The sequence below is a fragment of the Abramis brama genome (assembly GCF_963993115.1).
Source record: "Abramis brama genome assembly, chromosome: 6".
In the NCBI taxonomy this organism is placed as follows: Eukaryota; Metazoa; Chordata; class Actinopteri; order Cypriniformes; family Leuciscidae; genus Abramis; species Abramis brama.
The window spans coordinates 38,384,520-38,412,321 of NC_139968.1; the positions used below are offsets into that span (position 1 = coordinate 38,384,520).

Below are 27,802 nucleotides of genomic sequence, written 5' to 3' on the forward strand. Positions count from 1 at the left end.
TTTAATATGATTTAATACAAACCATGTGCAAAGTATTTTCTATTTAAAAGACAGTCTCAAAAGCAGTTTGGAAAATGCATTCATGATGTACTACTCGATCATTATATACATTTTGAACACAAAAAAGTTACGGACTGCAGCTTTAACCTTGTAAGCCACAAGTTGTAAATGTTATTAAATTACAATTAAGCTCATTTTTCTTTGTCTAAAAGATACTGCTAATTAAAAAATGTTTATTAAAATTTTATTTTTGACCGACTGCAAGATTTTCTTAAGTTTACAGCTAAATCATTACTATTTGTACAAACATACTGCCTACTTTTTGCATAACAGCATCAGAAAATTAGGTTTTTAAAAATCCAAAAGAATATAATAAAAGAATTCAGCCGTTATAAGTGAACCAGGTCTGTTTTAATTGCACTTATCACATGAACATACACATATATTTAGATTTCTTTATTTTCCAGAAAATAATATAGTTTATATGTGCTTCAAAGCACGTTTTCCTTGACAGATGCAAAGTACAAACATTTTTTTTGTTTTTTTTTTTAAAAAGAGAGAAAGGTCTATATTCTACTAAGGTCGTGGTTCAGGCTTTTGTGAGGAGTTTGGCATATTATAATTTAGCTATGACACTGAAATGACTTTTCTGAAAACATTTATATCTACAGACATGATGATGAGCACTTCTAAATCCTGCCGGCATAAATACATAAATGACACAAATAATTACATATCAACAGTGGACAATCACAGCAAAACCTTCTTCAAGAATAGAACTAAAAGAGACATGAAATGGAGAAAACATTTATAACGAAGAGATGATATGAATAATGAATAATTAACGTTAACAGTAAAAAAATTAAAAAAGGATCAGCATGCCATCTCAAATGCTTCATAAAAGGTTACATGTTTCAAGACATTTGTTTAAACAAAATACAAAAAAAAACAAGTAACTTTTTGCACATTTAATGAAGACAAAAACGTGCTTTATGATACAAAATGCATATTGTTGTTTAACCAGTACACATATCTGTGAAACATGCTTAATACCAGTAGAAGGCTTATGCAACAGTCAGTAACACTTATGGAAGATAATATATAAAAATACATTACATAAACTCATATTAGGCATTTTGTGGCTTTTCTCCAGTGTCTTTCAGTGCAGTTTAACAGGTTCAGTTCCTGAGATTCAGAGTTTGCTCAAGGACACAATGGTGATATTTCATGGATCAACCCTTGCAGGATTTGAACCTTTTACACTTTAACCACAAAGATACGACACCACAAACAAAGTGCTTCATGAACATTTTCTGCTGAAAAAAAAACTGTTTAGTGTAACATTAATGTTAGAAATAACGTCATACTGGTGTTTTCATCAGGGAGTGTAGTGTTGTCAAGATGCTAATACTGAAATTGTAAATATAACATTACCAGTATCAGTAGTATTGGCGTGACCCGTGTGTTGTTTGACTGACAGCTTCTCCGTCAGAATGGAATTACTTGAAGTTGTTCAAAATGTTCATCTTGATGAAGTATTCATGTTCACAACCTGTTATAAATGAATATAAACATAAGCAAAAAAAAAAAAAAAAAAAAATTGCAGGTCTTGTAGTGTAAATGCTGCTGTTATTAAAGTCCCACTGAAGGGCCTTGTAACGCACAGGTTTGTTTGATGAGATGTAATTTCCACTCCAACAGGACATATTTAATGGCCCCTCCCCATTTTCAAATAGCCAATAGTGTTTAGTTAACCTCACAGACTTCATTCGTACTTGACAGCACCATGAAGCGAATCCCAGCGCTGATGATACGTTGGATTCAATAGTAGAAGTGTGAATAAACTCCAGCCATTTCATTCTTAATCAGCATTCAGTTGGAAAACAGAATAAAACTGGAGCGTTTGAGTAAGTGAACACACATCTCCAACACATATTTCTCCGTGACGTGTCAACGGTGGCTTTGGCCAGGTGGTGTTTATAGCATAGGGGGCGGAGCTTTAGATTCTAGAGAGCGTTTGATTGGACAGAAGATGTGATGAGAAGCTGAAGTCCGCGGTGATGTCATAAAAATCCGTGATCCATTTTAGCAGAAGTGAGAGACTGTAAGTTTGGAAAGCTTATATCTCCTAAATGCAAATTTTGCCATTCTTCCGGAGCGCATTAACTTATTCATAACCTTAAGGCTAACATATTCATACTGAAAGCTAAAAAACTCAAATTATGATTTCAGGGGGTCTTTACAGATTACAGAGAAACGGAGAAAATCACGTCCTGACCGTTTCTGTCCATTTAGCAGCTTTAATAAACATTTAAATACCATGAAAATCCTCAAGCACTCTTTGTACTATTGGAGGTAATGTTCTCCTTTGTTTCTTACTAATTAACCGTTTGCCTTTTCTGAAGCAATGTTTGCATATTTTAAAATATATTTAGGCTACTTATTTAAATAACTAATAAACAAACTATTTTGAATGAGTTCAAATTGGTGTCAAGGTGAAATGTCTCTAGTATTGGTGCCAACTAAAGAAATCTTGGTATCGTGACTCTTTCTCTGTGAGCGATGTGAGTTTCTTCTCTTCAAGTTCTCTTTTAATGAAAGAATCAAAACAATAGTGTTATGTGGGCGTCTCATTGGCCGCCTCAGCCTCAGTCTGATTAAGGTTCGAGTCTCTGAGATTCCTCATCAGAAAAGCGTCTCTCTGATCAGGGGACGAGTCTTCAGCTCCACTTTCCTGTATATAAAAAAACACAGATAAACAGAAAGAAAAAGAAAATATAGCTGCGAGCAGCGATTGCGGGCCCAAGCCGGTGGCACCGCCACTCTGGTGCCTTTAGTTACACTAAAGCCACCGGGGTGGCGGTGTCACCGCCTTGGGCCCTCCATCGCTGCTCGCAGCTATATATATGTAAAAAAATGTAACAAAAAAATAAAAAAAAAAATATATATATATATATATATACATTATATATATGTAACAAAAAAAATTAAAAAAATAAAAAATTATATATATATATATATATGGCGAGGCGAGGAACGGGCAGAGAAGAGCGAACGTTTTTGGACATTCATCATATTGCATTGGTTTTCATTTCTTGTCCTCAAACCGAGCACTAATCTGTTTATTTTTAAGTCACACATTCTCCATTGATTAAAAAAGACAATCAAATGTATTTTTTAATGGTAGTATTATTTTATACAGAAATAAATTATTTATAATTCAGATGAGAATAAAGTTAGTGTTAATTAAAATTGTAAGGAAAACAAATATATTGATCTAAAATCTACTATCATTTGCTGCAAATAGGTTGACTATTTATATTTATTATTATATTTTATTACGGCTGTAATGAACCGGCTGCGATGTCAAGATTGCAATGCTGGAATGCACAGTGTGTGTGTGTGTGTGTGTGTGTGTGTGTGTGTGTGAGGCGTGGGCGCGATCGAACAGTGGAAACATAAAAACGGCTACTTCGTCGTTTTGTTCATACAGGCCACCATTTAAACTGCAATGTGTTTACATATATTTATGTACACTCGCAATAAAACACAACATTGTGCTTTTGTAAAAAAACATTCAAGCAATCCCACCCCCGAAATGGCGCTATTTTTTAAATGAAACTAAAATGCTCACGGCTGCACGGGCAATAACGCGTCTACAGCGAGGAACGAGCAGAACAGAGTGAATGTTTTTTAGTTCATTCCTACTGGACGACCGTATTTCACTTTCGCTTTTAAAGGGATACTCCACTTTAAAATGAAAATTCTGTCATCATATACTCACCCTCATGTTGTTTTAATCCTTTATGAATTTCTCTCTTCTGCTGAACAGAAAGGAAAATATTTAGAAGAATGTCAGTAACCAGACAGTTTCTGATCCCATTGACTTCCATAGTAGGAAAAAATGTATACTATGGAAGTCAATGAGACCAGAAACTGTCTGGTTACTGACATTCTTCTAAATATCTTCCTTTCTGTTCAGCAGAAGAAAGAAATTCATAAAGTACTGAAACAACATGAGGGTGAGTATATGATGACAGAATTTTCAATTTAAAGTGAAGTATCCCTTTAAGTTAGCGATTTAAAAGCCCCCGCCACGGTGTCACACATCGATTAACCAGTGGGAAAAAATTCTCAGTCACATCGCTAATATATTTATATATAAATACAATATACAATGGGCCTACCTGATTTTGAACACAAGAGGGCAGTATAGCCCTATGTATGACTTTTTTTTTACTAAATAGCGCATTCTGGCTGATTTTAAACTTGTACATAATTCTTGAATTGAAAAAACTGAATAAACCCAAAACTAGTTCTGTTTCGGTTTAGTTCTGATATTTGTATAATTTTATATAAAAATAAATGGTGTATAATTCAATTTTTTAAAGATATGAGATGTTTTCTGATTCCTTTTTTGACATTATTTTAATCCCTCGCCATATCAAAACCGTTTGAGATATTCAATATCCGTTCACAATTTAGCATCTTTAATGTATTTTCATCATGTTGAAAAAGTTTGGTGTGAATAAAATAAACCACTAAGCAGGAGTGGGTAAAAAAATGCAGAGGCTGAATTTGCAAATAAATCCACATTCAAACCAAAATATCCGACTTCCTGTTGGTCAGAGCTAATAACTGTAAATTAGAAAGTTGTCCGGCTCGATGAGACCAATATACGTCCTGATTTTTGTAATTGTGGGTAAAACTAACCCCCCCACTTTTGTCAAAAACATTTTGAAAGTGACACACTTCCTTCTGCCAGTTGGTGGCGCTATAACTTTGACTCACAATAGTTACATCCATCTGATCGGCCTCTTACCACGAACACACTGGTGAAGTTTCATCAAGATCAGTTAATGCATGCAGAAGTTATACCACTTCGTGTTTCTCTTTTCTCGCCATAAATTCGTTTCCTCGCCACGGCCAAACCGTTCGAGATATCAAAAATCCGTCCACAATTTAGAATCCTCAATGTCTCGACTTCATGCACACCGAGTTTGGTGGGGATTGGATGTATTCTCTAGGAGGAGTACTTCGCATTCCACAGCAAGCGTTTTCCAAACAACCCATAATAGCCGACTTCCTGTTGGGCTGGCGTAAAACTTGACCGGGGGAAAGTTGTTCGGCCCGATGAGATCTATATGTGTACCGAGTTTCATATTAATTAATGCAAGCGTGTTTGATCTATGGACCCCGTTCAAGGGGGCGCTGTTGAGCCCCCCTGCCACGCCCGGGTACCAGCTTCAGCCCGTCCCTGATGGCAGGGGGTTCTGACTTGTGTGCAAAGTTTCAAGAGTTTTTGAGCACGTTAAGGACCCCAAAAGCCCCTGAAACCTTGATTAACAATATAAAAGCAATAGTCAAATCCCCCCCTCCCCTCACACACACACAGACACAGAGAGAGGGAGAGAAAATTCTTCAGAAAATCCACATTCAAACCAAAATATCTCTCTTCCTGTTGGTCGGAGATGGTTAATGTAAATTAGAAAGTTGTCCGTCTTGATGAGAACAATACACATACCAAGTTGTGTTGCTGTTGATAAAACTAACCCCCCCCCCCCCCACTTATGACTAAAGGTGGCGCTACTGAGCCCCTCACCACGCCCGTTTCTGAACCTTTGCACATGTCTACTGGATAATAAATATAATGTGTCTGTCGAGTTTCATCCAATTTCAAGTATATTAAGAGTCTCAAAAGCATCAAAAAAGAATATTAAAGTTTGAAGCGTTGCCATGGCAACAGTATTAAAGATATCAAAAATCCTTTCACAGATCTACATCTGCCGTGTGTTTACATTATACACATAAAGTTTGAGGCAAATCGGGTAAAAATAAGAGGGTGATTTCAAAGCATTTTGAAATGGACACACTTCCTGCTGCCAGTTGGTGGCGCTATAACTTTGACTCACAATAGTCACATCCATGTGATCGGCCTCTTCCAACGAACACACTGCTGAAGTTTAATCAAGATCAGTTAATGTATGCAGAAGTTATAACACACTTCCTGTTTCCATTATTCGCCATAAATTCATTTCCTCGTCACGGCCAAACCGTTCAAGATATCAAAAATCTGTTTGCAAGAATTCATACTCAATGGCTTGACTTCATTCACACCGAGTTTGGTGGCGATCGGATGAATTCCCTAGGAGGAGTATTTCACATTCCATTGAATGCATTTTCCAAACAACGTATAAAACCGACTTCCTGTTGGGCTTTTGTAAAACTTTGAGCACGAAAGTTGTTCGGCCCGATGAGATCTATATGTGTACTGAGTTTCATATTATTACATGCAAGCGTGTTTGATTTATGGACCAAGTTTTCGGACACCATTCCAGAGGGCGCTGTCGAGTCCCCCTGCCACGCCCGGGTACCAGCTTCAGTCCAGCCCTGATGGCCGCGGGTTCTGACGTGTGTGCAAAATTTCAAGAGTTTTTGAGCATGTTAAGGGCCCCAAAAGAAAAAAAATCCTTCCGGAAACAATAGGGCCTTCGCCCTTTCAGGGCTTGGGCCCTAATAAACCGGATTGATGTTTGAGTTACACAAAGGCTTGGAATTGCAAAAAATAACAATATCTTAAAATGTAGGATGTTTCTCTTCACATTTATTAGAATAATTCATGTTTCCTAAACGACCTGCACATTTAAATGCTTGAAATATTATTTAAATAAATTACTCTAAGTATATAATAATATAAAATGTAAATCACACACAAACATTTATTGAGCGCACAGATGTGAATCTGTTTTGCAGTCAGACAGATTCAGTTGATGTAGTTTCTCACCTGATTATCGCGCTCCGTCCTGTTCGCTTCTGGAGGAAAAACAACAAACTCTATTAAACACTTTACTTTGGTTAGAGTAAAATATTGAAAATTCTCACATCTTTTAAAGATGTTTTTAAATCTCATATTTCCATCTTATTAAATCATTTGTATGTTACGCTCACCGTTCCTTCTTGCTCTGCGCTTGCAATAACAGTAAATCACAGCAACAATCAGAAGAACAGCAACAGCAACAGCAACAGCAACAGCAAAAGCTGCATATATTCCTGGCCAGAATGGAGTCAGATCTGGATCTGGAAGAGTTAAAGACAGACAGTCATTAGCCCCTTTCACACAGAGATTCCGGAAAATACACGGATAAAGTGACCCGGGATTTGACCCGGGTTCATTTGATTTTGGTTCATTCACACTGCCAGTGATTTTCCGGAATCAGAGAGCGCGTTCACACACAACCCGTGTATGTCCCGGAAAGACACGTGACATCGATGTGACTTGTAATGTCTCAGCAGCGTCTTCAGTTTGCTTATGAGCTGCGATTTCTCTCTCGAGAAACCACGCTTGTGCATTTATTTCTCTGATTCGATCATAAAATTGCGCATTTCGTACCGTTTCACAGCTGGCGAACGATCCCGGCTTCAGCGTCATCACTACGACACGGCATTATTACGGCTTTTGTTCACACAGCGCGCGTCCCGGGACTGAACACGGCAATGTTACTAGGTCCCCAACCCGGCATCATTCCCGGCTTTAAACCCGGGTCGTGTTTGCGTTCACACAGAAGGCGTTCCGGCAATTTGCCGGCAATTTCCCGGGTTCAATGCGCTGTGTGAAAGGGGCTATTGTTTGTTTGTTGTCAAAGTAACTTATAAATCAACTTCAACAATAGTTTTGTCTGATATTTATTTCTATACTTTGGTCATCAGTTGTATGATGTTGATTTAAGTGGTAAATGGCTCCATCTTGTGTGTTTTTGAAGAACTAGCAGCTAAAACACTATTTTAAGACTATTTATACATTCATTTTTAATCTTAATAACATTAGTTAATAACTTTTTTTTGCATGTGAAGAATTCTTTTGTCAAACAGACCTCAATGAAAACATTTACTGGGTTGATATAAACATTTTTATGAACATGCACTTTGGATTATTGGTGAACTAAAAAGAAAAAAATAGATGTATTTAAACTGATGATAATAAAAGGTGATAAGAGATGATATTGACCAGAACAAAACAGTTAAACTACCACCAATAGAAAAACTAGTTTGTTTTTAAATCATAAAGAACTGAATTTAAAGTTAAAGCTATAAATTACTAGCCTGGTAATACCAAACTCTGCTACTTCGCTTTGCTTCGTAGACAGAGTCTGGAATGGCATAATAGAGAAGTGTTTTCTCTCTCGCGGGGGGGGGGGGGGGGGGGGTGCTTGTCTGAAGTTTAAAATCATTGGTTACCCGTAAGCCAATCACATAACGTTTGGTTATGGCGTGTGTTATGCGCAGGCTCAGCCGCGTCTAACTTCCACTGTAAACACATGTATGATGCGAAAACAAAACCATCGAGCGAAATACCGCAGTGAACATGGCTGTGAACGACTTTTGCAGATTATGTGAAGTAATTTAAATCTATGCATCCACGGTACAATCAGCGTCTACGTCACGGCTCTCAGCCCGCCCTCTGTTCGTTGATTGGCTGGCTGTTTTCAGGCCGGAGGAAAACGGAAAGCTATTACCAGAGAATGTCTAATAAGGGGAGAACTTCCACTCTCAGTAAACTTCCGGCTTCTGAACTGGTTGCAGTTCCACTCTGATTCCATATGAGGGCGCTCACAGGACGAGTACAGAATGAATGGAGGTCTATGGCAGTATACACATCAAAATCCACTTTTCTCAGGATATAATTTTTTGTCTAGTAATTTGAATGCTGTATTCGAAAAGAGATGCAAAGAAATTACACAATGCTGGGTGTTAGATTTTTTAGAGTAACTTATTTGCTTTAAAAAGTCTTTTAAAGTGTCATTGACGTCATACACATCGTACGACCAGAGATACTGATTTACGGCAATCCTTCAGTCACTTTGGTGCTTTCGCGCTCTGCACTTTCTTTTCTCTCGAGGCATCGACAACACAGCTGACACAGGTAAATACTCGTGCTAGAAGAGTTTTTGTTTTGTTTGTTTCTGGTCCCGCTTCAGATGCCACAATGCCATCAAGCGGTATCTCTGGTCGTAATCAGTCCTTCACTGACCAATCAGCGTTCATTAGCAGAATGCTAGTGTGTTATGGGCAACAACAACTCAACCTGTAAGAAATCGAAAGGACATAAGTACTCGTTCATTCAACTTTCGACCTATAACCCATGCAGAACTTGCAAAACCTACAATCAAATCTGAGATTTATCAACGGCAATCGGGTGTAAGAGACGAATTTAGCCGTCTAGCCCCATAGACTCCCATTCATTCTGCACTCATGGGCGATCGCCCCCAGTGGAACTCTGGTGGAACTACAACCAAAATTCGGTACAATAGAGCTTAATACGGAGTGGGCAGGCTCTCCGTAGGCGGGCTCTGCTATTATGCTGTCTCAGACTGACTACAGAAGCGAAATGAAATAAAGCGGAAGTAAGAAGTCTGACGTAGTCAGGCTAATAAATTACAGTTTAAGAGTAAATGTGTTTTTCTACACTACCAGTCGATAGTTTTGGTAAGATTTTTCATATTTTTGAAGTAAGTCTCTTCTGCTCACCAAGGCTGCATTTATTTGGTTAAAAAAAAAACATGATTTTTATGCGATTTAAAATAATGGTTTTCTATTTTAATATGTTTCAAAATGTCATTTATTCCTGTGATCAAAGCCGAATTTTCAGCATCATTACTCCAGTCTTCAGTGTCACATGATCCTTCAGAAATCATTCTAATATGATGATTTGATGCTCAAAAAACATTAATATCATTATCAATGTTGAAAACAGTTATTTACATTTTTATTTCAGGATTCTTTGATGAATAAAGTGTTCAAAAGAACAACCTTTATTTGAAATAAATAACACATAGAAACAAAAACACAAAGAAAACCGCTGTTTTACACTGTAATAATATTTCACAATATTACTATTATTATTTTGTATTTGTTTTTTATTTGTTTTTTTTTTATCAAATAAATGCAGCCTTGGTGAGCGGAAGAGATTTCTTTCAAAAACATAAAAAATCTTACCGATCCAAAACTTTTCTCTGGTAGTGTATGTGCTGTGTTTCAAATAAATATAGGAAAAGAAAAATAGAAAACAGCCCTGAATGTCACTGCAAAAGTATTAAACACATTAATGATGTGATTGAAATGTACAAGACTTGCTTTTAAACATGATGACTCACCATGAACAGAAACACTGAAGATCTTTTCACTGAAGCTGCTGTCGCTGATGATCATTAGTGTATATTCTCCAGAGTCTGTGTTTCTGATGTTCATGATGGTCAGAGATCCAGTCTGATGATCCAGCTTCAGTCTGCCTCTGAATCTCTCTTTACACTGAACATCTGTACAGATCTGACTCTGATCTCTTTTGATCTGAGCGATGAGAGTCTTTTTAAAATACGATTTAATATTTTCTTGTTGGTTTGTTTGAACACCAGTTTTTAGAGTGACTGAATCTCCCTCCTTCGCTTCTTCTGTATAATCAAACACACCTGAAGAAGAAACAATTCACATTAGTCAAATAAATGCATAATAGTGCTTTGAAAATGCTTCCCTACATATCATAAAGATTGTGTGTAGAGAGATATGTCTAGATTCACGGTGAACATTCACTTCATGAACATCATGCAACCATGAATATTATGATACTCCAGGAAATTGTGCCATTTTTCCAAAACATTAAGATACAATGGAAAAAAAAATGGTATTGTTATTATTTTACAGTTTTAATCTTACACTTAAATAACACTTTTATTCACCCACAGTTACTGACACTAGTAACAACTGATGACATCACGGCTTGATCTTTGCTTGACCAATCAGCGGAAAGAGGCGTTTTATTCCCGCCCGTGTAGAGATGGAAAAATACAACGTGTTTATCCAGTTTGGTTTTACTGTCTTTCCATTTGGTGGATTACAACAGTGTTTGATGAAAACACAAACAAAAATATGAAGAAAAAAAAAAGATTTTCAGTTTCTTTACGTTCATGAGAAGGGTCTAATATGTGATAAATGAACGATTTCTTTGTTTTTCCGTTTAAGACAAAAACGGGAAAACTAATTATCTGAAGGTACACGGACTAATAAATAATAGATGCATTGAAATGTGTGGATGATATGATGAGAAACTGACATCTTCACCAGAACAAAACAGTTAAACTACCACCAATAGAAGAACAAGTACGCTTTTAAAACATAATGCACTGAATATGAAGTTAAAGATATAAATTCCCCTTAAGAACAAATGTCTTTTTTAAGAAATTATCTTTATGCTGTGTGTGAAGAAAACAGCCCTGAATGTCACTGCATATTGATGTGATATAAATGTACAAGACTTGCTTTTAAACATGAAGACTCACCAGTAACAGAAACACTGAAGATCTTTTCACTGAATCTGTTGAAGCCGCTGCTGATGATCTGTAGTGTATATTCTCCAGAGTCTGTGTTTCTGATGTTCATGATGGTCAGAGATCCAGTCTGATGATCCAGCTTCAGTCTGCCTCTGAATCTCTCAGTACCTTCATTACACTGAACATCTGTACAGGTCTTACTCTTATCTCTATTGATCTGAGCGATACGAATGCCATTATAATACCATGTAATTCTGTCTTGTTGGTGTGTTTGAACACCAGTGTTTAGAGTGACTGAATCTCCCTCCTCCATCACTGACACTCTATCAAACACACCTGAAGAAGAAACAATTAACATTAGTCAAACAAATGCATAATAGTGCTTTGAAAATGTTTTTCTACATATCATAAAGATTGTGAGTAGAGAGATATGTCTAGATTCACGGTGAACATTCACTTCATGAACATCATACAACCATGAATATTATGATACAAATTGTGCCATTCCAAAAACATTAAGATACAATGGAAGAATAAAAAATTGTATCGTTATTATTTTACCGTTTCAATCTTACACTTAAATAACACTTTTATTCACCCACAGTGACTCACACTAGTAACAACTGATGACATCACGGCTTGATCTTTGCTTGACCAATCAGCGGACAGAGGCGTTTTATTCCCGCACGTGTAGAGAGCGAAAAATACAACGTGTTTATCCAGTTTGGCTTTATTGTTTTTCCATTTGGCGGATTACAACAGTGTTTGATGAAAACACAGACAAAAATATGAAAAAAAATAAAGATTTGCTGTTTCTTTACTTCATGAGAAGGGTCGAATATGTGATAAATGAACGATTTCTTTGTTTTTCTGATTAAGACAAAAATGAGAAAACAAATTATCCGAAGGTACACGGGTCCGTGTAACGCTTTGCAGTTCTTTGTTTAATTTGAAATGTAATAATCAGAAATGAGAAAACGGCCCCTTTATTCGTTTTTTCGTTTTTTCAAAAAAACGAAAAAACGAGATTTCGGCTTGATTTTTCGTTTTTTGGTTCACAGGCAAAAAAATGAATAAATGACTTCAAAATTCGTTTTCCACATCTGGGCGGCCTGACACGCCCCCTTCCGCCGATTGGTCAAAAAAATATCTGAGCATGTGACGTCATCAGTTGTCGCTCTGGTCAGGTCTGTTTAACAAAATAATAGTCCTCTACTATGGCTACAGATTCTTAAACTGTACAGGGAAGGTCGTATTGGGCTTTCTTCTGTGCAACTTTACACGTTTCACAGAAATCATTACATCAGAAATATTAATTATTAGTCTGCCACCAGCCTGTTTTATTTAGCTGTGTGTGGTGAAGCTGCGCTTGACAGCGCCGAGCGGGAGAGGCTCACTGACCAATGTTCAGATCAGCAGTCAGAACTTTTCTTTTAGACGCTCCGTTTTGCCACGGGATGGTGATTGCAAATACTGTAATGCCAATCGGCTGAGGGTGGGTACCGATGATGGTGAAATACATTTTTACTGAAACTGTAGCCGCGACCCGCGAGAATGAGACAGGTGATTGACAGGACGATAGCGGAGGCAATTAAAGGCGCAAGATAACTTATGTTAACAAAAACATAATTAAAAAAGTGTTTAACCATTTCATGCATGAATTATGATAACCTCAGTCATTTTTTTTCCTATGTGTTTTTATTGCTCTTAGGGTATGGAAAACAAGATTGTATTTTTTATTTTTCATTTTACAAATTTTTCAAAGAGATTTTCAGATGTCCACTTAATGGAGAGCATGCGTTTATGGTTTAAACTGAAGAGATATTGTATTAAATATAATACAATAATCAAACAGATAAAGTATGTGTATTTAACAAACTAATCAATTAAATTATATCAAATCATCTGAAAACTATAAAATATATACAAAAATATATAAATGCTAAATATTGCAAAGGCAATTGAACTCCATACGTTTTCTATGCAGTATCCTGACATTTCATCTCTTTTTGAACGTGCTGTCAATTTCCACCAAGAAGAGTTCCAAAATGCTTTGAAAATGTTAATTGATCCTGTTCGAGTTCATGCTTAATAGTTTGCCTTATTGTCCTCTGAAATAACACAAAGTAGTTATTAGTAAAAATGGGGGAAACTGGATCAAGTTCCTGTGGAATCAATAAATGTTCTTGATGGCATGCATTGTTTCTCGTTTTTATTGTTTGATTATACAGCCAGAACTGGACTTCTGTTTGGGTTCCACCAGTAAGTGACAAACCTTTACACACACACACACACACACACACACACACACACATATATATATATATATAGCCTATATAAAAAATTTTCATGGTATAATTGTAATCTGCTTATTGTGAACCTAAATGAGTAAATTGGTATTCAATCATTATCAGGCTGACTTGCTTTTTAATATATTGAAAGTAATGTGTCATGTTGTCACTTCACATTTAATAGCCTCTTAGAATGAAATTGCTATGCAAATTCACAGTGCCTCCTTTGAGCTGCATTAGACAGTGTGTAATGTACATCTAAAAATGCAGGGTCAAAAATTAAAAATGATTAAAAACAACAAAAACAACAAAACAAAGACAAAGTCACTTATATTAAACACTTTTTTTATTTATGTTTTTGTTAACATAAGTTATCTTGCGCCTTTAATTGCCTCCGCTATCGTCCTGTCAATCACCTGTCTCATTCTCGCGGGTCGCGGCTATGATTACAGTTTCAGTAAAAATGTATTTCACCATCATCGGTACCCACCCTCAGCCGATTGGCATTACAGTATTTGCAATCACCATCCCGTGGCAAAACGGAGCGTCTAAAAGAATAGTTCTGACTGCTGATCTGAACATTGGTCAGTGAGCCTCTCTCGCTCGGCGCTGTCAAGCGCAGCTTCACCACACACAGCTAAATAAAACAGGCTGGTGGCAAACTAATAATTAATATTTCTGATGTAATGATTTCTGTGAAACGTGTAAAGTTGCACAGAAGAAAGCCCAATACGACCTTCCCTGTACAGTTTAAGAATCTGTAGCCATAGTAGAGGACTATTATTTTGTTGAACAGACCTGACCAGAGCGACAACTGATGACGTCACATGCTCAGATTTGCTTGACCAATCGGCGGAAGGGGGCGTGTCAGGCCGACCAGATGTGGAAAACGAATTTTGAAGTCATTTATTAATTTTTTTGCCTGTGAACCAAAAAACGAAAAATCAAGCCGAAATCTCGTTTTTTCGTTTTTTTGAAAAAACGAAAAAACGAATAAAGGGGCCGTTTTCTCATTTCTGATTATTAAATTTCAAATTGAACAAAGAACTGCAAAGCGTTACACGGACCGTACACGGACTAATAAATAATAGATGCATTGAAATGTGTGGATGATATAATCAGGGTATCTTCCTTCCATTTCATTTCCTATTTGAAATGAAATAAGCAGAAACGAGAAACGGCGACTTTATTCGTTTTTTAGTTTTTTCCAAAAAACGAAAAAACGAGATTTCGGCTTGATTTTTCGTTTTTTAGTTCACGGGCAAAAAACGAATAAATGACTTCAAAATTCGTTTTGCACATGTGGACGGTCATGAGGCGCCCCTGTCAGCCGATTGGTCAAGAAAATCTGAGCATGTGACGTCATCGGTAGTTCCCCAGGTTTATTCAACAAAATAATAGTCCTATCATGGTCACTGATTTTCAAGCATAATTTTTCACCACATAAGTAGGCTATTATATATGGAACAATAGGGATATATTATATAAGCGTAAATCGTTGTTTTTGAAACATTGGTTTGATAATGGCATCATATTGGTGGATCAGTTATTTAATTCAAAGGGTTTTCTTTTCACTTACAATGAGTTTTTGACGCATTATAAAATTCCTGTAACACCAGGGGAACATGCAAAAGTTTTTGGTGCAATTTCTCCTGAAATATGTATGCTGTTTAGACATCAAAAAAGAATTAATACTCAACAATTGTCCCCACCTACTATAGTAAGTACTTACGTAGGTAATATATGTTTTTCCCTTAACGCAAAGAACAGATCAGAGTTATTTCAAAGAAATTCTGTGTCTTTGCCTTATATTTACTCATATTGGAATCGTTTTACAGAAGATATTGTGTGGAAAAAGGTTTGGCTTATACCTAATCAATATTTAATTACAAACAAAGTTAAGGAGGTATCATTCAAATTGATACATAGAATATACCCTGTAAAACATTACTTTATAAAATTTAAAAGTGATATTGATGTTAATTGCACCTTTTGTGACAGTTGCCCTGAAACTGTGGTTCATTTATTTTGGCACTGTCCATTTGTAAGACCATTTTGGCAAAATGTCTGTGATTTTATCACAAGAAACATTGATGACCAATTTATGTTGTTTTGGAAACATATTTTATTTCGTCTTTGGGAGAACAGTAGAATCAAGCATAGTCAGGTTTATATAATTAATTTTATTCTTTTAATGGCAAAATTTTATGTTCACAAATGTAAATTCTCCTGTAAAAAACCTTGTTTTATTTCATTCAGGAAAGAAATTGAGCTTTATATTGATTCACTCCGATTTTCTATGAAGCAAAAAGCGATTAAAACATTGAAAATTTGTAAATGCTTTAATATCTTCATGTAAATTAGCAATAGCCCCCTAGTGTGTATCTATATTGTATTTCAATGTATATACAAATGTTTGTAAAATACTTTTTGTTGATAATAAAAAAAAAAAAAAAAAAAAAAAAAAAAAAATTGTCCTATGCATGGCTCTGAGTACCGCATATTAAACTGTTCAGGGCAGGTCCTGGGCTTACTTATGTGCAACTTAACGAGTTTCAGAGAAATATTTATATATCAGAAATATTAAATATTAATCTGCACCCAGACGGTTTTATTAGCTGTGCGGAGTTAAATCTGTGTGGTGAAGCACAATGTTCAGTCAAGCATATACGCAGCAGTCATAACTCTTCTTTTAGACAATACGCTCAGTTTTGGACAAGGGGTGGTTATTGCAAATACTGTAATGCAAAACTGCTGATGGTGGTGGGTACCGCGATGATGGTAAATAAAATTGTACTGTAACTGTATAGCTAATCATAGCTGCGAGAGTGAGACAGCGAGATGATTGACAGGACGATAGCGGAGGAAAAAGCGCAAGATTTTGTTAGTAAAGAAATATTTATTTGTTTAATATAAAAGTGAGTTTGTCTTTGAAAACAACAACAACAACAAAAAGGTTTAATAACAGTGTGATCACAAAACTGAGCGTTCATTTTAAAGGGACATTTCCAAATATATTTTATTTATTTGTTAGCCTATGCTGTTGTTATTCTGTCTTAATCGTTTTGTTAATTCAAGTTTAATACTATGCAGGAGTTTTTTTTTTTTTATTATTATTATTGCAGCCTACTATTTTATTGTTGTTGTGTTTTCATTAAAAAATAACAATGAACCGCATTCGTTTGAAAGGTTAATCCATAGGTCTTTCTTTTACTTGTGTTATCTCATCCGTCTTATTCGCTTTGTTAATAACGAATAGGCTAATGTTAATTAAAATTGTTCAAAGAGTGGAGGAAGATGTTGTCAAACATTAAAACAATCTAAAATAAGCGCTATATGCTGAACGTACCCTCGTGCACTGTTCGATTTCCGTGTAGGCTACTTACGGAGCGGGTCCAATTGACAAATTTGGTCAAATTGATTTTTTAACCATTTTTTAAAACCGTTTTCTTTTTATAAACAGTGTAGGCCTACTGACTTTTTTTGCATAATTTTTTTTTTTTACGGTTTCATTTTTTCTTATACATTTTATGCTTATAACATCATAACTGAACAATTCAATGTAGCTGTATGAAAATAATGTTTACTTTTCCTAAGTTAACTTTCCCTTTAGTTTCCTATAGACATAGTTCCCTAGTTTCCCTAGTTTCATTCATTTTCTGTATCTTCAACAACATTTTCCTCAATCTCTGAAGCATCCTCTAACTCGGAAACATCTTCATCTGTATCAGTGTCATCAAAAACCTGTGAAATGACTTATTTAAATGTCAATTTTTGGGAGCTAATTTTTCCTGCTGTCTATGTCAAAGTCTTGTGCCACACTAAGCAAAATTGTGGGAAAGCTCATTATTCACTCACATGGGAGTGAGAAACAAAACATAACAAAAACATACATCAAATAAATGTTTTTTATTCATTTATTGGCTCTGTAAAGCTGCCTTTGAAAATCATAAAAGGTTAAAAGCTAGGTATTTCAGATATCTTGAATATAGAAATGAGAGCTTATTTGTCTGACAAAGATTTTCATCTGTAATTTGCAATTAATTCTGAACAACATGATTTAGCTTTTTCAAGTGTGTTTGGATAAGGTTAGATCACTTTTAGACACTTGCACTTTAGAACTGGAGTTGAAGTGCCCTGTCATACAAACACATGTGTCCATACAGTTGCATTTGAATAGCTGAGGGACAAATTGACCCGGGCGGGAACATCACAAATGTAATAGTAATTTTGTTTGTATATGTCAACACACATCAGCATGTTGAAACTTTGCATGCATGATCATGATGATAAATGAAAAAAAGTCACAAAATACCAACAAACAAAGGTTTAATATTATTTCAGGTAGATTGAAAAAATAAATGATGGCTCATTTTTACCATCTGTGGCTGACAAAATATTTTTCTGTATTAAAATAAGTGTGGAAAAGCTAATTTTAGCTTCATAAGGTTGTAAAAATAAATAAATAAATAAAAAATATATAACCAAGCAATTTTATTATTTTGGGTCAGTAGCCTACAGCTGCATTAGAGTGTTAAAATGTTTGGGTCAAATTGGCCCGTGAACATCAGGAACGTAGCCTAGGCTACTATAGTAATTTTGTTTTGTATAGGCTATGTCAAAACACATCAGCATGTTGAAACTTTGCATGTTCGTCATGATAAATGAGAAAAAGTCACAAAATATCAAGAAAAAAACCATAGGGTTAGCAGTATTTCCAACAACTAGAAAATCTAAGGGTTCTTACTTCTTTCACACCTGCCTCATTTAGTTCTGTTGAATCGCACTAGAGTTCGTTTTCCCCCTTGGTGCGGTTCGCTTGGGCAGGTGTGAATGCAGCAATCGCACTCGGGTGCGCACCAAAAGCGGTACGCTTTCAAACGAACTCTGGAGCGGTTCGTTTGTGGTGAGAACGTGATCCGACCTCGAACAGACCCAACTGCCAAAGAACAGGCTATGATTAGCTACAGTTACAGTACAATTTTATTTACCATCATCGCGGTACCCACCACCATCAGCAATTTTGCATTACAGTATTTGCAATAACCAGGGGCGCCTCATGACCGTCCACATGTGCAAAACGAATTTTGAAGTCATTTATTCGTTTTTTGCCTGTGAACTAAAAAACGAAAAATCAAGCCGAAATCTCGTTTTTTCGTTTTTTCGAAAAAACGAATAAAGGCGCCGTTTCTCGTTTCTGCTTATTTCATTTCAAATAGGAAATGAAATGGACGGAAGATACCCTGATTTACCACCAATAGAAGAACAAGTACACTTTTAAATCATAATGCACTGAATATGAAGTTAAAGCTATAAATTACACTTTAAGAATAAATGTGTTTTTGTAGAAATTATCTTTATGCTGTGTGTGAATTAATATACAGGTAAAGAGAAAACACCACTGAATGTCACTGCAAAACTATTAAACACTTTAATGATGTGATTTAAATGTACAAGACTTGCTTTTAAACATGAATACTCACCATGAACAGAAACACTGAATCTCTCTACACTGAATCCCTCTACACTGATGCTGAACCTGTTGATGATCACTAGTGTATATTCTCCAGAGTCTGTGTTTCTGGTGTTCATGATGGTCAGAGATCCAGTCTGATGATCCAGCTCCAGTCTGCCTCTGAATCTCTCTTTACACTGAACATCTGTACAGATATAACTGAGATCTCTATTGATTTGAGCGATACGAATGTCATTATAAAACCATTTAATCTCTTCTTGTTGGTTTGTTTGAACACCAGTGTTTAGAGTGACTGAATCTCCCTCCATCACTGACACTTCTTCTGTATAAGAAAACACACCTGAAGAAGAAACAATTAACATTAGTCAAACAAATGCATAATAGTGCTTTGAAAATGTTTTTCTACATATCATAAAGATTGTGAGAAGATGTCTGGATTTATAATGTAACACAGAAGAACTTCATTGATTTACACTTTCACTCATCAGACAAAAATAATCTCATAGAGGATCTTGAACAATTTATGTTCAACTTATGTTCTCTTACAACACATGAATGAGTATTACCCATAATAATATGTAAGAAAATTGTGCCCTTTCCCAAAACATTAAGGTACAATGGAACGTTTATCATTTTAATCTTTATTAAGTTGGCTTAAGAAAGCCAACTTACTGAAATCCTATTTAAACTTCTTCTTCTTCTTCTTATTTTTCTGGCCGCAAATTTTTAGACACTAACTCCTCCTAGACCGTTCAAGCTACATACTCCAAACTCGGGTCAAACCTTCAGACTGTTCTGACTCGAGTTGCTATATCTTTTCAGACTGTTTTGAGTTACGGTTTTCTTAAAAGTTTATATTAAAAATCATAAAAACCCCATAGACTTACATTGCAGACTGCTCAAATTGAGCCAAGACTACGGTGGCACATTAGTGTACAAGCCAAAAGCTCAAATCTAAACTCCCTGAAGCCCTAGACTCAATTAAACTACCATTCTAAATCTATCTATCTATCTATCTATCTATCTATCTATCTATCTATCTATCTATCTATCTTCAAACCTTTTCTTTCTATCTATCTATCTATCTATCTATCTATCTATCTATCTATCTATCTATCTATCTATCTTCAAACCTTTTCTATCTATCTATCTATCTATCTATCTATCTATCTATCTATCTTCAAACCTTTTCTATGTTTAAACTATATCTATCTATCTATCTATCTATCTATCTATCTATCTATCTATCTATCTTTAAACTTTTTCTATCTATCTATCTACCTATCTATCTATTCTTTCTTTCTTTCTTTCTTTCTTTCTTTCTTTCTTTCTTTCTTTCTTTCTTTCTTTCTAACTAATCTTTCTTTCTTTCTTTCTAACTAATCTTTTTTTCTTTCTTTCTAACTAATCCATGTTTCTTTCTTTCTTTCTAACTAATGTATCTTTCTTTCTTTCTTTCATTCTAACTAATCTATCATTCTTTCTTTTTAACTAATCTATCTTTCTATCTAATCGATCTTTCTTTCTTTCTAACTAATATATCTTTCTTTCTTTCATTCTAACTAATCTGTCCTTTCTTTCTAACTAATCTATCTTTCTATCTAATCTATCATTCTTTCGAACTAATATATCTTTCTTTTTAACTAATCCATCTTTTTTCTATCTAATCCATATTTCTTTCTTTCTAACAAACCAATCTTTCTTTCTTTCTTTCTTTCTTTCTTTCTTTCTTTCTAACTAATCCATCTTTCTTTCTTTCATTCTAACTAATATATCTTTCTTTCTTTCTAACTAATCTATATTTCTATCTAATCAATCTTTCTTTCTTTCGAACTGATATATCTTTCTTTCATTCTAACTAATCAATCTTTCTTTCTATCTAATCAATCTTTCTTTCATTCTAACTAATATATCTTTCTTTCTTTCTAACTAATCTCTTTCTTTCTAACTAAACTATATTTCTATCTAATCTATCTTTCTTTCTTTCTAACTAATATATATGTCTTTCTTTCATTCTAACTAATCTATCTTTCTTTCTAACTAATCTTTCTTTCTTTCATTCTTTCTAACTAATCTTTCTTTCTCTTTCTAACTAATCTATTTATCTTTCTTACTAATCCATCTTTCGTTCTAACTAATCTATCTTTCTTTTCTAACTAACTAATCTATCTTTCTTTCTTTCCAACTAATATCTTTCTTTCTTTCATTCTAACTAATCTCTTTCTAACTAAACTATCTTTCTATCTAATCTATCTTTCTTTCTTTCTAACTAATATATATTATTTCTTTCATTCTAACTAATCTATCTTTCTTTCTTTCTTTCTTTCTTTCTTTCTTTCTTTCTTTCTAACTAATCTATATTTCTATCTAATCTATCTTTCTTTCTAACTAATTTATCTTTCTTTTTAACTAATCCATCTTTCTTTCTAACCAAACCATCTTTCTTTCTTTCTAACTAACCAATCCATCTTTCTTTCTAACTAAACCATCTTTCTTTCTTTCTTTCTTTCTTTCTTTCTTTCTTTCTTTCTTTCTTTCTTTCTTTCTTTCTAACTAACCAATCCATGTCTTTCTTTCTTTCTTTCTTTCTTTCTTTCTTTCTTTCTTTCTTTCTAATCCATCTTTCATTCTTTCTGACTAATCTATCTATCTTTCTTTCTTTCTAACTAATCTATCTTTCTTTCTAACTAATCTATCTTTCTAACTAATCTATCTATTTCCTTCTATCTAATCTATCTTTCTTTCTTTTTAAGTAATCTATCTTTCTTTCTAACTAATCCATCTTTCTTTCTTTCTCTTTCTTTCTTTCTTTCTTTCTTTCTTTCTCTCTTTCTTTCTTTCTTTCTAACTAATCAATCTTTTTTCTTTCTCTCTTACTAATCTATCTTTCTTTCTAACTAATCAGTCTTTCTTTCATTCTAACTATTCAGACTTTATTTCTTTTTAACTAACTAATCCAACATTCTTTCTTTCTTTCTAACTAATATGTCTTTCTTTTTAACTAATCAATCTTTCTTTCTAGCTAATCTATCTTTCTTTCCTTTTAACTAATCCATCTTTCTTTCTAACTAATCCATCTTTCTTTATTTTTTAACTACCTAATCCATCGTTCTTTCTCTCTTTCTTTCTAACTAATCCATATTTCTTTCTAACTAATCCATATTTCTTTCTTTCTAACTAATCCATCTTTATTTCTAACTATTCCATCTTTCTTTCTTTCTTTCTTTCTTTCTTTCTTTCTTTCTAACTAACTAATCCATCTTTCTTTCTTTCTTTCTTTTTCTTTCTTTCTCTTTCTTTCTAACTAATATTTCTTTCTTTTTCTTTCTAACTAATCTTTTTTCTTTCTTTCTAACTATTCTTTCTTTCTAACTCATTTATCAATCAAAATTTAAACTACTTTAAACTTTAAACTACTTCAAACTTCTAACTACTTTAAACTTCTAACTACTTTTAATTTCTTCAAACTCTCTGGTTCGGCTTTCTCAAGCCAACTTAAAGGCAGGGTAGGTAGGAATGGTCTAAAAAACTTCTTTTTCAAATTTGTTTAAACTTTATGTACATATCAATACATAATTAAAATGTAAGTACTCTGAAAAAGAAAGTATAAAAATCGAGTGTCTGTAGACCTCTCACGACTGTTTTAAAGACAGTTCATTATTTCCATTCACTCCACCCCCTCCCTTCTGGGCTCCTTCCAAAGCCACGCCCCCAAAACACATGAACGCGCGACTCCAACCGCTGAGCTGAAGACGCATTATTTACCTGAGACAAGCAGAGAGGAAGGAGCACAGTGCATGTAGTGACATCATGTCAGAATCACATGTAATAAAAAAATCTAACACTAATTGCTTATGAATATAAACAAATAAGATGTATTTTAGTACTCACTATCAAGCTTGCATATTGATATTGGTAAATTTAAAATATATATTTTTTAATTCGCTAACGAGCTAGTTATATAAGCTAAAAACAGGTTGCATTGATACACTTTTTTACATTACCATCAGTTATATTGTGATGAAGATGAATTTCGTGTAAGATTCATAACATATATGGTGTTCTGCATGTAGGGGTGGGAGATATTGACAAAAATGAATATCTCGATATTTTTTTCCAATATCTAGATATCGATATTCAGGCGATATTTTTGCCATCCTTCAAAGAAATGTGAGCAAACTGGCAAAGAAGGTCCAGTTGGTCTTTTGACTTGCTGCATTTGACCTATATTATTCTAGGCTATAGAAAAAAACAATAAAGGAGCTAACTAAACATAATCTGTGGCAGCCCCTACTTTTTCCACTTAAAAAAAAAAAAAAAAAAAAAAACTTAACTAGGCACTTCTTGCAACAGTGATTATTAAATCAAACAACAATATTGTTGATGATCAATTCAAAGTAAAAAAAAAAATAACATTTTCAAAACGGTATAAATCCATTCATTTTTCCCCCAAAACGCTATAAATCCATCTTTTTTTTTTTTTTTTTTTCTAAATTTATGGTTTGTCTTTTTAAAAAAGTTTTTGTCTTTTATTTTTCGTGTTTGCATTTATGAGGAAAAAACAATATTACTTGACAGTTCTCCATTATGGACGCGAGCGCTCTGAAAGCTGCACTAAGACTTTCAAACTTTCACAGAGACCTCAAAACAGAAAGCACAAAGCCTTTCTTTAAAACGAATTTCGTTTTGTATTAATTGTATCTTAATTTTAATATATTTTTTTTTCATTAATTCATTAATATTTTCATTCCTGGATTAAATACATAAAGTAAATATAGGCTATCAATCACAACATAAGGTGCTTGAACTGGAGATTATATCATCGTGAACCGAACCGTAGCCTCGCCTCACAGGCCTAAAAAATGTGGAATATATTTACAGAAATCTGGTTCTAAACAAAACCATCCAAAACAAAATAAAACTATGTAGCCTAAATGTGCATTTCTCCGGTGCATGCGTTCACTAGCCTACTGCGAAGATCGCGAGTCAAATATCGTCAACTTCATCTTTGCAGCCGACACAGAAATTAATAAACAATTAAAATGTCTTATTGCAATATTTTACACATTCATAATCATTACTTTTGCTGGTTCTTTGAGGCAGCTTTTTAGGTTTATGGCGTTTTGGAAAAGAGCTCTTCACGTACGTACAAACACCGTTTCACCAAGGCACAGCAGCCCTTCAGCACATAAGAACAAAAAGAGAAAAAGCACGGACTTACTAATTACGAAACTTTGATGTGGTTGAACAGCTGAAACAGTCACAAATTCCTCTGCAACTCAAACATTCTCAGTACGAGTTATGAAGGAAGAGAACAGCATTACAGTTTTCAGCGCGTCCTCCTTTGATTGCTGTGTTGTGACTGGAAAAGTGCGTGCAGGAGCACATGCGCAAAATGTAGGTTTGTAAAATGTCCTTTTGTAAAATAAAAATAATTTTAGGGCGAAGCAGAGGAGGTCGTGCAAGAGGCCGTGGCGTGCAACTAGGGTCCGAGGAAGTAGAGGCTGAGGACGGGGTGGTCGCTGGAAAGCCACGATGATATTGACACGCGTTTTATTTCTTTGTTTATCCAAAGACTTTTTGTTCATTACCTTTTCTTGTACTGTCTTCTTTTTTTGCCTTGTTTGCCTTCACTAACTGCATGCCGGTAATGTGAATTTTGATTGCTCTTTCTCTGCCATTGTTTTGCTATTCCTAGGTTCCGTGCCTCTCGAATTCCTCAAATCAAACGTGCGCGCGCAAGTGGGCAGATCCCGTGGCAAAAGGGTGGTTGCCATGGTTGCGAGAGAGAGTGACAGTCGCCTAAGCCAATCCTTTGATTCGTCCCGAATCGAAATAATGAGCTGTGTTTAATACAGATTAAACGGTCTAGAGTCACTTGATTTTTATACTCTTTTTTTCAGAGTACTTACATTTTAATTATGTATTGATATATATAGAAAGTTTTAACAAATTTGGATCTTTTATTTTTATATAGTCCTACCTACCCTGCCTTTAAAGTTTGTCTCAACAAACTTTTTTTCTAGTTATTTTTACTGTTTCAATCTTACACTTAAATCAAATTAAATGTTAACTACGTACACTACATTCAATGCACATTTCATCAGTTTATGCACAGGTATCAACATTTACTCACAGTATGAAGCCATGTTACTTTTAGAGGTTTTTATACCATGTTATATACCATATTTTTTTTCAATATGTTGGCCATGTTGTGAATGAAGCTGGGCTGGGGCGCGAACTAACAGTCTCGTTTATAGAACTATATCGTTGACTAGAAAGAAGATCAGACACACGTCTTACATTGATGGAGTAAAATACAAACAATACATGAATATCCGTCGAATATAAAGCTAATAGAGCATATTATAATGAAACTTTGTCTTAGTTTTACCGGGGAAATAGATAGTACTGTAGGATACATGTCTTACCTTGCAGGCGTAAGCACGTCAACAATAAGAAAAGAAAAGAAATAGAGACATGCTTCATTTTCAATTCTTTCCCAAAGATGAACGCAGATTCAGTGAAGTAAAAGTGATTTGTTACTCTGCATTAGTGGCGACGCCATTATTTCACGAGTTAAAATGAAAGTAATCATTTGGGAGGCTCCTCCTTACGCGCTGTACTGCGATGACGTAGTGTGACGTTTTTCTCTAACTACAAAACAAAAGTCTTTTCCGGGTTCTGTTTGTGCAGTGCTGCATTAACGTTTTATGGGTCTTTCCAGGGATTCAGTAATATTTCAGTCCCCCAGACTTATTAAAGTGTTGGTTCACCAAAATAAAATATTAAAAGCTTTCCACAATACTTTGGCATGTCCATTATATTGAATACAAAATTATTGCATTTAAATCATTTTTATCATAAAATAATGTCTTATATTTCTATTATTCCATTCTATTACTAAGCATTTTTGTCAGGTCCCTGAGGTACTTCACTGAATTTGTACTTAGAAAATATTGCACAAAATGTACACAGTGTAATTGTTTTGTGGCAATTTTGTAAGGTTTTATTTGTGTTACTTTCTTGTTAAAAATATTTTTCCCAAAAAATGCATGATCTGATATTTGATAAAAAAAAAAATAAAAAAAAAACTGACTATAAAGTGATGTCCCTCAGTCTGGATTCAATCCCGTCACGCCAACTTTTCTCGTGACATCATTTACCAGAAATGATATCATTTAGGCTTCTTTAACAACACCTGGCTCAATTTATTATTATTTATTTTTATAATTTTTTTGTCTGTTTATTTTACTTGCTTTTTATTTAACCTGCTTTCACTGTTTAAAATTATATTATTTTTGGTTGATTCTGTTTTGAGATGTAACTTTGTATTTGCGGTTATATCTGTTCGATAAATAAAAAAATTTAAAATTAAAAAAGGCCTCTTTAACAGTGTTGCATAAGATGGTAAGTAGTATCAAACTTTTTATTTATTTTTTAGGCCAATTATATTCAAGGGAGGGTGTTGTCAAGCTTTACAACTCAACCCCATCACATAAAAAAATAAGATGGAAAATTATTATAAAAAAAATAAAAATAAAAAAATTATCCATACAATGTACTTATTTCATTGCTGCCATATATAGTCTTTTCCATTTCATTTATGGATAATATTAAAAAAAAAATCGTCATGTTTCAGTAAAGATAGCCTATATTTACCAAATTCATGACAACTGCATATATGTTGATCCAGAAAGAAGGGCACAATATGAGAAAAAATAATAATAATACAACATACAATTAAAGGCAATGCTTCCTTCAAACCAGTTACAATCTTCAACCCTGTCACACTATTCTCAACCTTGATATTTTAGAGAAAAAAATAAATAAATAGGGAAGGCAATAAAAATGAAGGCATTTCTTGCTGATTACCACCTGACATGTTTAGACCTAACAACATATAATTGTGGTTTTAGTTAAACATCTGAATTTACAATATTTGTTACAAAAATTAAGACACACAGACACACAATTTGTCTTTTTAACTTCAGTCACAAAAAAATTTGAAAAAAAAAAAAAAATCATATATTACATTTGTAGTTATTAAATTGTTACGAGGGACACATGAACAGTAAGTAGCCTAGATGTTTTATAGCAAGTTTTGTGTAAAATCCTCTTTAAAACAAGTCCATTATGGGGTTGAGAATAAAAGGTGTTTAAATCTGAAAAACACTCATATTAATAAAAGATTTTAAATGCCGGAGGTGAGAAAATACACATTTTTTGGGGGAGGTTTAATATGTGGGCTATTTAGAAAATGATATTATGTAAAAAAATAAAATAATAAATCCAAGTTGAAATATTACAGAATCCCAGGAATGAACCTTATATTTAGATTGTTTAGAATAGCTGATCAGAGAGGTAAAATTACTTTACATATTAGTTCAGAAAAATAAAATGATTAGATAATATTGTATTATTGTAAATATAAATAAACAGAAAAATCAAAACTCTGATACCTAAAACTTGCAGATAATTTCAGCAATAAAAGTTTTACTAGTTCTCAGATGAATCAGAAAAGTTGAAGTTGACACAATGTGAAAATGTTTTTAAAGTGTGTTTCTAGATTGTTCCAGAAGTGACTGTTAAAGTCTCTCATATTTACAGTCTTAAATCACACACTGTGTCAAATATGAAACAGTAATAATGTGAAAACCTCGAGGGTTTGAAGGTTTCTAAGAATTTAAGACATAAATATTAGAAAAAAATAA

General features: G+C 34.2%; 1 protein-coding gene across 1 annotated transcript; it reads right to left on the minus strand.

Annotated features, from left to right (window-relative positions):
- Positions 1 to 1,155: 1,155 nt before the first annotated feature.
- On the minus strand, positions 1,156 to 25,730 carry LOC311084174 (uncharacterized protein). Its single transcript, XM_084116080.1, has 7 exons — positions 25,520 to 25,730; positions 19,096 to 19,428; positions 11,331 to 11,657; positions 10,152 to 10,463; positions 6,949 to 7,077; positions 6,785 to 6,813; positions 1,156 to 2,734 (listed from the first exon to the last, which is right to left on the minus strand). The coding sequence occupies exons 1-7, from the start codon at positions 25,575 to 25,577 to the stop codon at positions 2,618 to 2,620; spliced, it is 1,305 nt and encodes a 434-aa protein (XP_083972206.1). The 5' UTR covers positions 25,578 to 25,730; the 3' UTR covers positions 1,156 to 2,617.
- Between the last annotated feature and the right edge of the window lie 2,072 nt (positions 25,731 to 27,802).

Bases quoted from the DNA above. Each gene is read 5' to 3' on its own strand.
- LOC311084174 (XM_084116080.1), bottom strand. From the start codon at position 25,577: ATGAAGCATGTCTCTATTTCTTTTCTTTTCTTATTGTTGACGTGCTTA. The intron at 7,078-10,151 runs GTGAGTCATCAT...TAACTCTTCCAG, and splicing joins CTTCAGTGTTTCTGTTCATG to ATCCAGATCTGACTCCATTC. The intron at 2,735-6,784 runs GTGAGAAACTAC...TTTTATATACAG, and splicing joins GGACGGAGCGCGATAATCAG to GAAAGTGGAGCTGAAGACTC.